Here is a 14134-nt window from a genome sequence, read left to right on the forward strand (position 1 = left end):
CCCAGCTGTAGACAGACGCATGGAAGTTCAGGGTTGGATGCTTTTCTCTGAAAAGCGTTTATGAGTTTGAAGAGCTGTTATATAATAGATAAGATGCTGGAAATTATGTAAGAAATCAGGTGACTTATCAGAAATAGACAGTGGCAACTTGCAAATATGTGCGTGTGACTGCTAACAGTATAATTTTAGGGTATAATATTGTCTGATCTTGCAAAAGACAAATTAATTTTTTTCACTAGACACTTTTACAGTGGTGAATATAGCAAATAATATAAAACGTGGACTCATTTGACTAAGTTATGTTTTTTATAATCTTAAAAACCATTTGATCTTTTTTATTCACATTTTTTGACAAAATTAATCTTAATACACACAAATTATTAATATATTAATTTAAAATATAACAAAAAAATATTATATATATATATATATATAAAGCAAGGTAGCAAATGTCCTGCATACACTATAAAAAATTAAGTTGTAAATATAATTTATCTGAATAAATTTAGCAGTCTTTTTACTTAATTTCATGTTTAATTCAATGTATTACTTTCCATTTCTTTGTAATTAACAGAAATATACTAGAAATGTGTGATTTGTACATGGTTTCTATATTTTTACAGATTAACTCCACCCAATACAAAACATTTCTGAACAAAATGTTATGATTTCTACAACATTTCAAGTCAAGACCCTGACCAATCAAGAGCTAGCCTGGAAACAAGCTGTCCATTTTAACAGATTTTTTCTTTTGAATCCCTGAGCTCATTTTTATGGTTGTCAAGTAGCCATTTAGAGCAACCAGACAGATTCCTGCAAATTCTCTCTAAGCATGCTGACCAGTGGTTAAGGAAATGATAATCTTTTGTGCAGAAATCGATCTTAAACCAGAAGCAGACCAAGACTTTATGCTTGGAGACCCAGATTAATAAAATGACAACATCAAGACATAAAGGGTGAAAACAAGCCATTTACAATCACAGGACCTAAAAACCTGCAAAATATGAGGTTATATCTAGTACTGAAGATCTAGTAATGAAAACAAATTAAATGTTCCACCTGTTAATTCACAAACATTCAGCAGAAATGTGCCTTGTAAAACCATTCCAACAAAATTCACTCTGCAGATCACTGATTTTCAGTTGTTTTAATGGAGACACTGATTAACCTTATTCTGTGATGAGTTACATTAATGTCCATAGTTTCCGACTCACAGCCAGACTTAGAAAAAAAAAAAAAAAAGTATATCAATATGCCGTTTGCTGCAAAACTAAGGTACATTATTTACATTCCAAAAAAACAGAAACATCAAAACAAAATAAGGATAATAATAACAACAGTGCCGATGGTTCTTAGGGATGGGAGTGAATACTGAAGCCTAGAAATGGCAAGTTAAAGTTCTGAACTGAATTGTGTCCCAGAATGACTCTGTGGTGCGCCCCGGGGGCCGGAGCCAAAGTAAAGACATTTCAAGAACATCTGAGACTGTTTCGTCATCTCCTCAGACGTTTAAAAAACACTTTGTATGAAATAAACTAAATACTTAAACAGACCAGGAAGCAAAATGTTCCCGATCTCATTCTTGACGTTCCATTGCAGTAGCCCGACTGAATCCGTGAGGTTTCCTGAAGTGCACATGCTCCTGAGGCCATGAGTCGCCTCCTTGGCATCAGAATCTGTCGGATCCTGTCCATCTTCAGCCACATCTAGTGCTACAAAACAATAGGTGGGAATATCCTGAAAAGGGACGAGAATGCTTGGGAAAGCAAAGGAATGGATGGTGCTTTTAGGGAAAATGTGCAAATCAATTTCCTATCTAAATCAACGTTGGCCATTTCGTTTTGGCATTTGAGGGCTGGAACGATAAAGAAAAAAATACTGGAGCGATTAACCATCCCTCTTCTCTCTGTCTGGTTAAAATACATGTTTTCAGTCACCGATGTTCATTTTTTGGCCCCACAGGGCACCTACTGCAGTAGTGCATAAACGAAACAAAAAACAGAAATGAAACCGTCATTGTTTTCCTACAGTTTGAAACCATCCCACAATAATAATAATAATAACAATAATATAACGACAATAATAATATTAATAATAATGCTTCAAAGATGCAGGGAATTATTGCCTAAGGCATGATTCTATACAATATTTTCAGTACATACTTTGTAAGTGTTTAAGGAAAACAATCCTTGTATCTGCTACTTGTTCAAAAAGAATGTACAGCTTGATTACTCTAGTTTTGTGCCTTAGTCCTCTTTGCTGCTTTTTCACATTTTCCACTTTTTTCCCTTACAACTTCAGTTCATTGGCAATTTTGGAGGCGATGTTCTTGAAAGCGATGGACGTTCCTGATATCCGCTTGAAGCGCACGCCGTTTAGCGAGAGGCGGGGCAGTTTGCACACCTCCATCTCCCATTGGACCAAGCTCTCGGCGTGGCCGTCGCCGTGGACGCACAGAAGCAGGAAGCGTTCGCGTTGCTCGTAATCGCAGTTGTTGGCGTCCAGGACTTTGCGGATCTCGCGCATCATCTCTGTGGGCTCCATGGAGGAGGTGGTCTTCATGCTCCAGGTGAAGCGTAGCGAGCGGGGTTTGGCGTCTTTATGTTCCTCTTTCTGATCCCCAGATACATTACGACTGCAAGAGACAGGAGACAATTTTCATTTCAGGTGTATTTTAGATCTAGTTAATTGTTCATAAATAGCTTTCATTCTGTTTGTATGTTCAAAAAATGAAACGTAACCAAGATTTCTGTTTTGAATTGTATTTTAAATGTAAATGTACACTTACAATTACAGTAGTACAATTTGTAGTTTTAATAGTTTTTACATTTTTTGAAAACACCTACACATTTTTTTTCCCATTAAGTACATCAGAATTAACTGAAAAGTTTTGGGTCAGTAAGAAGTTTTTTCTCCCTTTTTTAATAGAATGTACTAAATATTTTTATTCAGCAAGAACATGACACATTAAGCTGTTTCAAATGTGACCCTGGACCAGTCAAAACCAGTCATAAGTGTCCATTTTTCAAAATTGAGATTTATACAACACATGAGCGCTGAATAAATACGCTTTCCATTGATGTATGGTTTGTTAGGATTGGACAATATTTGGCTGAGATGCAACTATTTGAAAATCTAGAATCTGAGGGTGCAAAAAAAAAAAAATTAAAATAAAAAAATTGAGAAAATTGCCTTTAAAGTTGTCCAAATTAAGTCCTTAGTTATAGTTAAAAATTAAGTTTGAATATATTTATGGTAGGAAATTTACAAAATATCTTCATGGAACATGATCTTTACTTAATATGCTAATGATTTTTGGCATAAAAGAAAAATGGATAATTTTGACCACACAATGTATTTTTGGCTATTGCTACAAATATACCCCAGCGACTTAAGACTGGTTCAGGGTCACAAATATGATATTAGAAACATTTATAATGTTACAAAAGATTTCTATTTCAAATAAATGCTGTTCTGATAAACTTTCTATTAATCACATGACTCTGAAGGCTAGATTAATGGCTGCTGGAAATTCATCTTTGCATCATAAGAATACATATTTCACAATATTACTGTTTGTACTGTATTTTTGATCAAATAAATGCAGCCTTTGTGAGCATAAGAGACTTGCATTTAAAAAAAATCTTACCGACCACAAACTTTTTTCAAATTTTTTTGAAATTTGTGTGCATTCTTGTGTTACTGTGACAGTTTATGCTAATTCCTATTTCCTTTTGAAACATAACAACATTAAAATTGAGCTAGCATAGCTAGAAGTGTTTGCATTCACATACTCGTTTGTTTCAGACCATAAAAACAAAACTTTTCTCTGTTTTCAGTGACAACACATCATGCACTGAAGCACCTGAGTGCATTTGACATGCAGTGAGCACGAAAAATAACCATGCAAAAAACAGAAACAGTGCAGCCAACAACTAAAGGGTGCAAAAATAAGAACATAAAAAAAGATGTGTGATTTTAAACTATAAAATGTTTCCAAGCTCAGATCCAAATCCAAACATGACAAGAAAACCACTGTATGATGTTACATAGTGTGGTATTAGGAGTGATTATATATTTAACAAACCGTGTTCTCTAAGTATGAGTAACACTGCTGTGACCTTAGCAAACAGCACTAATAATCATGTTGTACTTTCTTCTTTTTGCCACAAGGGGACAGAGCAATAGAGCTAAATGTCAATGAGTTTGTGACAGATCAGAATAAATGAATATGCACACAACAGATTTTAACTTGACTGGTTTTTAATTATGCCAGATGCCAGTTTATGTATGTTTGCAGAGAATTATTTAACACAATGAGGTTAAGTCTGTGGAGTACTGCTAGGACTAAAATGCAAAGACAAGATGAGAAATGATAGTGTAAAACCAGATGTCTTGTCTCACCTTGAATCCTCATACCTCCCGTTTCTATCGCATTCTGCCGGCACTCTTTATAAACCAGGGTGAAAAGAGAAAAAGAGTTTAGAGGCAAGAAAATCTGAGACTCAGCTGATCAAGGAAAGGAAGATAAGACAACAATAGCTTTTCAGGCATCCTAGGACAGAAGAGAGAGAATATCAAAGCCAACAACAGATACAATTTCCTGTGTAAGTGGAGAGGAATATTGGACATGCACTTATAGTTGACCTGTGTGGAGAGATAAAATGGGAAAGGAGGAGACAGAGGGTATTACAGATACCCGTTCCTGTGCCCTATGATTCAGCTTCCTGTTCTAAATAGATTCCATGCAGTGGACACAACTGAGCTCATTTTGTCTGGTAATAAAGATAAAACATGATTTAAAAAGGGCTTTTTCATAATGAAAAAAGATGGGACATTTGCTTAAAAAGAAATAATGTGGGGCAGTGTGGGGTCTTCTAGGCAGGGAGAAAAAATATAGCTTTCAAATTAATTCTGATAATTATAAATATTTGATCTTCATTATTTTTTGACATATAAATTAATATTTCAAGATATCTGCTGTTAAATGAAATGAGAATAAAGTTGAAAGCTGTTTTTGGCACAGCTTACCCCAAACCAAATGACACACATTTCCTTTTTGGTAGCTTCATTTCATAACTCATGCCAATTAACACATCCTTTTGTAGTCCGTAAGATTTTATATATACTAAATAATTAAATACTTTTATTAAGACAGGATGCATCAAATTACTAAAAAGTTACGGTATTTATAATATTACAAAATATTTCTATTTCAAATAAGACCAAATCACTTTCTTTTCATCAAAGACAAATAAAAATATATATTTTTAGCATAAAAATTCATATTTTCAGTCTCAGGCAGCTGTATATAATGGACTATTACTAAATGTATGTTAACAGCTCACCCACTGACTCATCTGGACCCACTCTCCCGTTTTATGACATTAATGCCACATACTACAAAGTACATTAAATACAGTATATTCAGTTATAAATGGACATTAATCATCCATTATACAGAATAGAACATGTAAAAGAGACTGGGAGAGGTCATGCAGCGGCGTGGGCAGTGAGCAGCGGTCAGAGGAGAGGACGCTGGCGGATAAGTGCTCTTATGGGGCAACAATAAGAGGCAAACTGCCTTTGACATAGATCAACATCCACTGGGACAGCTTCACTGCTGCATCCTGCAACTTCTGAAAGGAATATTATGGGTTTATTAGAACTTATGATCTCTTGAAAGCATCTCAGGCTAGAAACTTGTATATATCCTGGAATATTCTTTAAAAAATTACCAGACTCCAAATAAAATAAGCCAAGTGTTCTTATTTATAAAGAACAAGAGCTTTCGATGTTTTTAACAACTCTTTAACGGGACATCTGACCAACGAATTGCCCCACTGGGGACAAATGGGTAATTTGAAAAAAAAGTAATTTGAACTTGAACTTGAACTTTTGGCAAGTTCAATAAAAAATAAAGTTCTCCATCAAAAGAAAAATTATCTGTTGGTATCATAACAGCACTGGTGGGAATGAAAGCGCTGGGATTGCGAGACCACCTGCAGGAACAATACGACTGGGTAGGTCAACAAGGAAGAGCTGGAATCAGGCCATCCTGGGCAAATGCTACTTCTAGAGCTGGATTCTGGAGCATGAAGGGTGAAATTGGGAAAGGGTGGTTGTTGCAAAAGGCAATCTTGGTACCTTAACTCCAGAAATCTTGTAAAGAACCCCTCTCAATCGCCACATCTGTCAGCTGCTAAATTAAGAGCCCAGTAGGGTGGCCTGAATTACACAACCAAGAGCAAGTCTGTTACCGTATCGCAGGAAATGCATTAATGTGTTGATTTCCTTATCGTCAGTGTAGATTGATATATAAAGATGATTTTGTAAGCAAAACGCAGTATATGCTAATGGTGACTTATATAAATCACAAAACCAGTATATAAATCAGGAACATGTCCACATCATATTTTTACACATAAAATAAATATTTTTTAATTTAAAGAAATCACATGAAAGAAAATAAAACCATAATAATTTTTGCACAACATTTTCATATAAATTAAGAATGTTTTCCTGCCAAATTCTCATTACTGTAATAGAGAAAAATAATTGTCATAAGCAAAAAGGATTTAATTATTCAAAAGTTTTTTAATGATTTAATATGGTTTAAATGGTCAAGTATTTATTTCATAGTAGCATTTGTTGTACTGCCTTCAATTTAAGCGGATACATTTTTTTAAATTAAAATCCTTGCATTATTATATCTATATTTTAGTGCTGTCAAACGATTGATCGCGATTAATCGCATCCAAAATAAACGTTTCTGTTTACATAATATATGTATGTGTACTTTGTTTATTTATATATTTATTTGTATATATAAATACACACATACAGTATATATTTTGAAAATATTTAAAATGTATACACATTTATATAGTTATATTATTATATTTTATATTATATATAAATATTTAATATATAAACATAACATTTTTCTTAAATATATACATGCATGTGTTTGTATTTATATACAACATGATAAATATACACAGTACGCGGTCATATATTATGTAAACAAAAGCTAGAATGATGCGATTAATCGATTTTAGATGCAATTAATCGCAATTAATCACTACTATATTATAATACCTACAATTAAAATTATATTATAACATTATATTACAATTAAAATTATTTTTTATTATAATGTATGATTGTATTACAAGACTCCAGATGCATTATAGTAATTAGAATTTTGAGGGAAAATATGTTGTAAATGTGTCATAAAAATAAATGTCATTCAATAAATAAATAAATAAAAAACTACCCTTTTTATTCAAAAAATTATTAATTCCCAATTTCTTTAGATTTTAGGGTTAAACGTGATCTGTTGTTTTTATTCAGTTACATAAAAAATTAAAGCGGAAAAACAACATTATTTCATTTCAGAGGTTTTGATTCTTCATGGCTGACTGAAGGATACCATCATCGAACTAATGTTCCCACTATTGAATGCTGTAGCTTATCATCTAACTGTACAAAACACACACAACCTTCCTCCTTGAAGATAAAAGGTGTGAATGGAAAATGTTAAATGTTTGATCTAATGTTTAAAACTGTAAGCAGTCTAATGGATCTATTGTGCTCAGTTGTAACCTGTGAACAGGCATGCATGGGTGATTAGTAATATCTGTCAGGAGCTGCTCATCAGAAAACAGCAGAAGTCTCAGGCATGCTCAGTCGCACTCCGATTAAGAGACAGTGTGTCAAAGGTGAGTGACAAGCGATTAATTGAAAATGTCTTCACACAAGGGTTAAGCGTTAAACTTCATATTTCAGCGCTAATTAACTGCACACAACCCATCGAGGGTCCTACCTTTTGGTAAACCTGAATGACATATTTCTACAAAAGAAAACAGAAAACAAAGACACTGATCAACATCTAGAGCTGATGTATCGTCTCTTGAGGAAATATAGGGCAATCTGATGCCACTGACACTGATCTGGAGTTGTTGTAAATAGTTCTAACATGCCAAAACTGCTGCACAACATCCAGTGATGGGATGTTATGTGACATTTTTCAGTAGGCTTATAATAGCTGCTCTATAATAGCTTTTTCAATTAACAAACCACTTTATCCATTCAAAACAAAGCACTAATCAAACTATTATGGTAGCCTGTTTCCACCACAGAATAATAAAAAAAGTAATTGCGACTTTTAAAGCTCACAATTCTGACTTTTTTTATATTTTATAGTTTATATTTCCCAATTCTGACTTTGTTTCTCGCAATTTTTAGATTTTTTTACATGAAAACCTGCTATTCTGAGAGAAGAAGTCAGAATTGTAAGATAAAAACGAACAAATGCAAGGAGAAAAGTCAGAACTGTGAGAAATGAAGTCATAATTACCTTTATTTTTAATTCTGTGGGGGAAAAATAGAATTGTGAAATGCAAATTCGGAATAAAAAAAATAATTAAGAATTGTGAGTCTATATCTCGAAATGTTGACTTCTTTTCTCAGAAATGCAAGAAACAAAGTCCACATTGTGAGATATAAACTTAGAATTTTGAGAAAAATGAGAATTGTGAGATAAAAAGTTAAAATGACTTTTTATTCCTTGGCGGAGACGTTTCCATTAACTGTTACATTCTAAACCTCGTTTATTTCAAATTACCAAACTCCAAATTAACTCCTCCATTCTTATTCCACTGAAAACCAAATTCCATAGGGAATAATGGCTTGTTGTAATTGTATTAAGGTGAAGCGTTTGTTTACCTGCGCGTGAGCTTGGATGTGATCTTTGTGAAGAGGTTTGTTGACCCGCGGCTCCGGGACTGTGAGAGCGGCGTGGCATCGTGTGATAAGGTTGGAGAGGCTGGGGGTCTGTTACCGGTGGCCGTGCGTCGCTCCCTCAGCTGGCCTCCGTGGAAAGTGCTGCGGCTCAGCGTGCCTCGTGGGAAACGCAGGCGGTCCGGGGGAGTCGCGCTACTAATGCTGTGGGTGGAGGCACCGGGGTTCCGCTGACTCGTCTGAGCCGCGCTCGTACTGAAGAGAGAACAATCAGGGTCGCAATGTGATGAAATAGGAAAATCGGCCAACATCACTGATTACACTGGTACAACCAGGTGGTTTTGGTCACTTAAAGGGATAGTCCACCCTAAAAATTTCAATTCGATCATTAGCATGTACATTCTAAACCTGGAATTTATTTTATCTGTGGAAAACAACAGAAGATATTTTGAAAAATGTAAAAATAATAATATTGTGAAATATTATTATAATTTAAAAAAATTTGTGTTGTCTTTACAATAGAAGCCATTGGGGCAATATTTCAATATTTCATATTTCAAAGTCAATATTTGAACACTCTTTAAAATATTTTCTTTTGTGTTCTGCAGAAGAAAGTCATGTGGGTTTGAAATAACACGAGTAAATGATGCAGTAATTAAAACAAAGTATTCAAAATTATTTTTGCTAACTGAAATAAAGCTGAAATAAAATAATTTAAATATTTGATGAAAAAATACTTAAACAAAAATGAAAGATGCTGCCTTGGCATTTAATTAAAATAACTTATTAAAACTAAAATAAAAATAAATTAAAGCTAAATAAAAAAATGACAAAAAGCAAATAAAATTACTAAAAAAAAAAAAAAAAGACGATATAAAAATAATTTCAAAATGGTAATAAATATTATAACGGTATATAAATAATAGCAGAGAAATGATAACAACATTTGCCTTTTTGAAAATGAAATAAAATCTCTATAAGCAACTATCCCTTTAAATATTACAACAGAAATAACAAAATATCAAGCCAAAACAATAAATCACCAAGCAAATGAAGTTAGACCTTTTCTCAGAACTAATTTATGTGATTGCTTTAAATAAAGCGGTGTTTTCTTGAAGTCAATGTACGTAGTCAGTTCTCTTCAAATTCACACAGGTTTCCTTGCAGAGTAACCACAGGTTTAGTTCCTCACATTAATTATGAACATATTCTACAAATGTTTGACTGGCTAAGTCACTACTATAGGTTTGTTAGTTTGAAATATTTAAGCTGACATACAGTGTAAATGTTACATTAAATTTCAAACTAACTAACATCTATAAGTGTGACTTGACCATAATTTAACTCTAGCAATCTGTGCTCAACAAAATTCAGAATCTGCACACTTGTTTCTTGAACACCATAACAATCAAAATAATATTAAAACATCTCAACAGTACTTTCACTAGTTATTTACTAGGTTAATGTAGTTTATATACTATATTAGTGGGTTTAGACACAAGGAAGTTAGTTAACGGTTTAAATGGGAAGATGCAGGAAATCCTCAAACGTTAAAACGCAACGGAAGCTCCACGACGAGTCCTCGTGGATTGGTTGAGACACTATAGGGATGAGACGAGGGTGGCGGGAAAATCAAAGACGCAGACAGCAGAGAGGTCAGAGGGCGTTAGAGAGGAATGCGATGGAGAGACACGCTAAGATTAGAGACAGACGCTAAACTTGTCTTTACTTGGGCCTGAAGAGATCAGAGGTGCCGTCGTTGGGCGGCAAGGTGGTGCGGCAGGTGTGTCCGGAGACCGAGAGGGACGTGGCCTTTTGGTGGCGCAGACGGACCGAAGCCGATGAGCTGGCGAGAGCAACGGCATACGCCGTCGGACTCGTGCTGACACATCCCGACATTTCGCTCAGGCTGGCCAATGGCAGGCAGGCAAATAAACAGCAGTGGGATGGATCAGATATAGTATGTACGAAGAAAGCAGAGTATATGAGAAAGAAAAAAAAACCTTTGAGCAGAGAAGAAAACAAAGAGCGAGTAAAGTAGGATACCATTACGGGTGGATCACGATGGTCGACTGGTCGTTCAAAACTGACTAGTTTATGTGAATGTGTGTCTGAAGTAAACTCCCCTTAAAATCAGACATCAAGAGACTACAACGGACAGTCATGACTGCGGAGAGGATTATCGGTGCCCCTCTGCCCAGCATCCAAGAACTTTACACCTCCAGAGTGAGGAAAAGGGCTAAGAAAATCACTCTGGACCCCTCACACCCAGCCCACTCTCTCTTTGAACTGTTGCCCTCTGGCTGACGCTACAGAGCACTGTGCACCAAACAGCCAGACACAAGAACAGTTTTTTCCCCCCAGGCCATATCCCACCTGAACAACACATAAAACACCTCAGTACTGGACATCTGTATACAGATTCTGTGTACAACTCAACAAACCTTCTTCGGTATTTAGCACATATGCACATTCACAATTTTGTCTGGACATTTTTCCTTTTTCTGTATATTTTTATTACTACTGTTATTTATAATTAGTGCTGTCAAACGATTAATCGCATCCAAAATAAATGTTTTTTGTTTACATAATATATGTGTGTGTGCTGTGTACATTTATTATGTATATATATATATAAATACACACACACACATGCATGTATATATTTAAGAAAAATGTTATGTTTATATATTAAATATATTTATTTATAATATAAATTATATGAATATAAATATAGCCATGTAAATATTTTCAAAATATTGTATATACTGTATGTGCGTGTATTTATATAGCCTATACATAATACATATAAACAGAACACGCACATATATTATGCAAACAAAAACTTTTATTTTGTATGCAATTAATCGCAATTAATCATTTGACAGCACTATTTATAATTTATTGTATATTCTCTTTAATATTAGTGTTTTATTACCTGAACTTTATGTATGTTTGCACTATGTTTGTACTCTCTGTACCGGAAGCTCCTAACACCAAGACAAATTCCTTGTATGTGTGAACACATTAGACAATAAAGCTCTTTCTGATTCTGATTAAAAAAAATGGCTAGCTTAACAGGATAGTTTACTTAATCAAACTGGATCATTTACTCACCCTTCTTCTGTGGAACATAAAACTTAATGAAGGTCAGTCAGGCCCAAAACAACACTGGACCCCATTGACTTTCATTTTATGGACAAAAAAAAAAAGGAAAACTTAAAACTTTTTTTTTCCCCCAGAAGAAAAAAAGAAAAGAAAAGTGCACTACTATTCAAAAGTTTGTGTTTGGTAAGATTTTATGTTTTTTAAGCCTCCTATGCTCACCAAGGCTACATCAAAAATACAGTAAAAACAGTAATATTGCGAAATATGATTACAATTTTACATATTAATATGGTTTAAATATCCATGATTCACGGCTAAATTTTCCAGTGTTCAGTGTCATAGATTCTTCAGAAATCATTCTAACATATTGATTTGCAGCTCGTTCTTATTATAAATGTTGAAAATAATTGTGCTGCTTAATATTTTGTGGATCTCCAAACCAAAGTTTTGAACAGTAGTGTATAAAGATTTGAAAATGACACGACAAGTCAAATCTGTGACTTTGACTTCTGTGTATCCCTAATATGGGATTCGGCATATGTTCTGTCCCTCTCTGTGGACTGCATGGCAAAGCTAAGCTGTTCAGCATGGCAGACTGGCACAGCTAGGTTGGCCGTTGTTTTTTGTGATACGTCATTGGCATGAGTCAGCAGGACAGAGGCCTCTTTGTGAACTCAAAAAGTATAATGCAGACATCCCAAATGAATCTGGAGGGACTATGTACTGGCGTGCCCATATATGTCTCATTCTCCATCTGTATTTCCACAGATCTTCCCCCAGAAATTGCATCAATATATTCATGAATGCTTAGACAACACCATCATTAGAAAAATATAAGCACTGTAATAAATAGTAACTAAATAGTTAGTGGGACTGCACAATTGCTGATATTATATATAATTCTTTTTTTTTTTTTTTTTACTTAATTGTATATAATATTTATATATTATTATTAAATATATTCAGAATATTTTGACAAATACTGGTATCTGAAGTGTAATTCAATAAGCATTTACACCAGGCCATATCGCAATTTGAATATGATTAACTATACAGCCTTAGAAGTTACATCAGTATCATTCAGCAATTCAGTCTAAGGTCTATATGATAAAGTAATGTAATGTAAAGTATTAAACCAAAGCTCCATCTTCAAATACTGCATCGGAGAAAAAAAAAACAAACAACCAGATGAAGCTCCACAAACATTTCTAAACCTGTAGATGAGAAAAACTGTTTTTGTGAAAATATCTGGATGAAAAGACGCAATCATTGTTTTGAGCAACACGGTGGCGTTTCCTGTGAACCGGTGTTAATGTTGAAAGGGAAAATAGAGATTCACAACCTTTGACCTAAAAATGAGAGGTCTCAGAGACTCACCTGTTCTCTTTGCCGTTCTGGATAACAGCGTGGCGGTCTGTGGCGTTCCTCTCACTACACACGTATGTGTTTCTCCTGGTCATACCGCTGGACACAGAATTGCTCTGCAGGAATACATATTATAGTGCGAGTCTTAATCAGTGATGCACTGAAATGAAACACCAAATTAAAAGTTGTACATAAACATTTAAATTGCATATCAACTTTTTAATTATAGAATTGTTTCTACTCCAAATTGTTAAAAAAGAAACACTTTAATAAGCATTAAATAGCATCAAAACCATATTTATTATTTCAATTTTGCTATAAACTTGACAGAATTAAAAAAAAGACTCATGTTAAGAGTAGCAAAGCTTCTTGTTATTATTGTGGGTGCACTAGTGAAGTTTTATTCACGATTCAACTGAAAAAAGCACTGATTAAAAGATCTTGGTTTAACAAAATAAGGATAAATTAAAAACAATACATTTATATTTCTTACAGCTGACATGTTTACCTGACATCTACCTAATTAAACTAACAAAAATGTGGTGAATGACTAATCTTAATGATTCATAAAATAACTATAAACAATAAAATAACAGATTATAAAAGCAACTTGTTGCTCCATGCTTTAGTATCACTGAGATACTATTACAGTTTCTATTTTGAATTCAAGTTTTAGCAATTTAGTTGTTTTTATAATTTTTTTCAAATGTTTTCATTTTTATTTTCATAGTTATTTTAGTACATCAAGTAACTTAAAATGAGAAAACTACTGTAGCTGAAATAAAAGTTTTCTATATTTTATTGCATTTCAGCTAGGGCTGATTTTATATTAAGTATTTTTTTATTTAAAGTTGTAATTGACTATATAATAACCCTGGTTCAGATTTGTTAGATTCTCTTCATATCTATTTTTTTT

General features: G+C 33.9%; 1 protein-coding gene across 7 annotated transcripts in view; it reads right to left on the reverse strand.

Moving 5' to 3' along the window:
* Positions 1-520: 520 nt before the first annotated feature.
* The window catches only part of mark3b (MAP/microtubule affinity-regulating kinase 3b), a gene marked incomplete at its 5' end in the record, with an annotated part of 61084 nt that continues 47470 nt past the window's right edge, over positions 521-14134 (reverse strand). For 3 of the 7 annotated variants that reach the window (XM_079375282.1, XM_079375281.1, XM_079375284.1), the window contains 4 exons: positions 1132-2635; positions 4405-4449; positions 8731-9000; positions 13231-13334. In XM_079375282.1, coding sequence (XP_079231408.1) covers positions 2290-2635; positions 4405-4449; positions 8731-9000; positions 13231-13334 — 765 coding nt within the window. In that variant the 3' untranslated portion in view covers positions 1132-2289. Of the gene's footprint in view, positions 2636-4404; positions 4450-7828; positions 7856-8730; positions 9001-10474; positions 10655-13230; positions 13335-14134 lie in introns of all 7 variants that reach the window. The other 4 variants (XM_079375280.1, XM_079375279.1, XM_079375277.1 and 1 more) reach the window with 3 other exon arrangements.

Source organism: Barbus barbus (genome assembly GCF_936440315.1).
Source record: "Barbus barbus genome assembly, chromosome: 24".
NCBI lineage: Eukaryota > Metazoa > Chordata > Actinopteri > Cypriniformes > Cyprinidae > Barbus > Barbus barbus.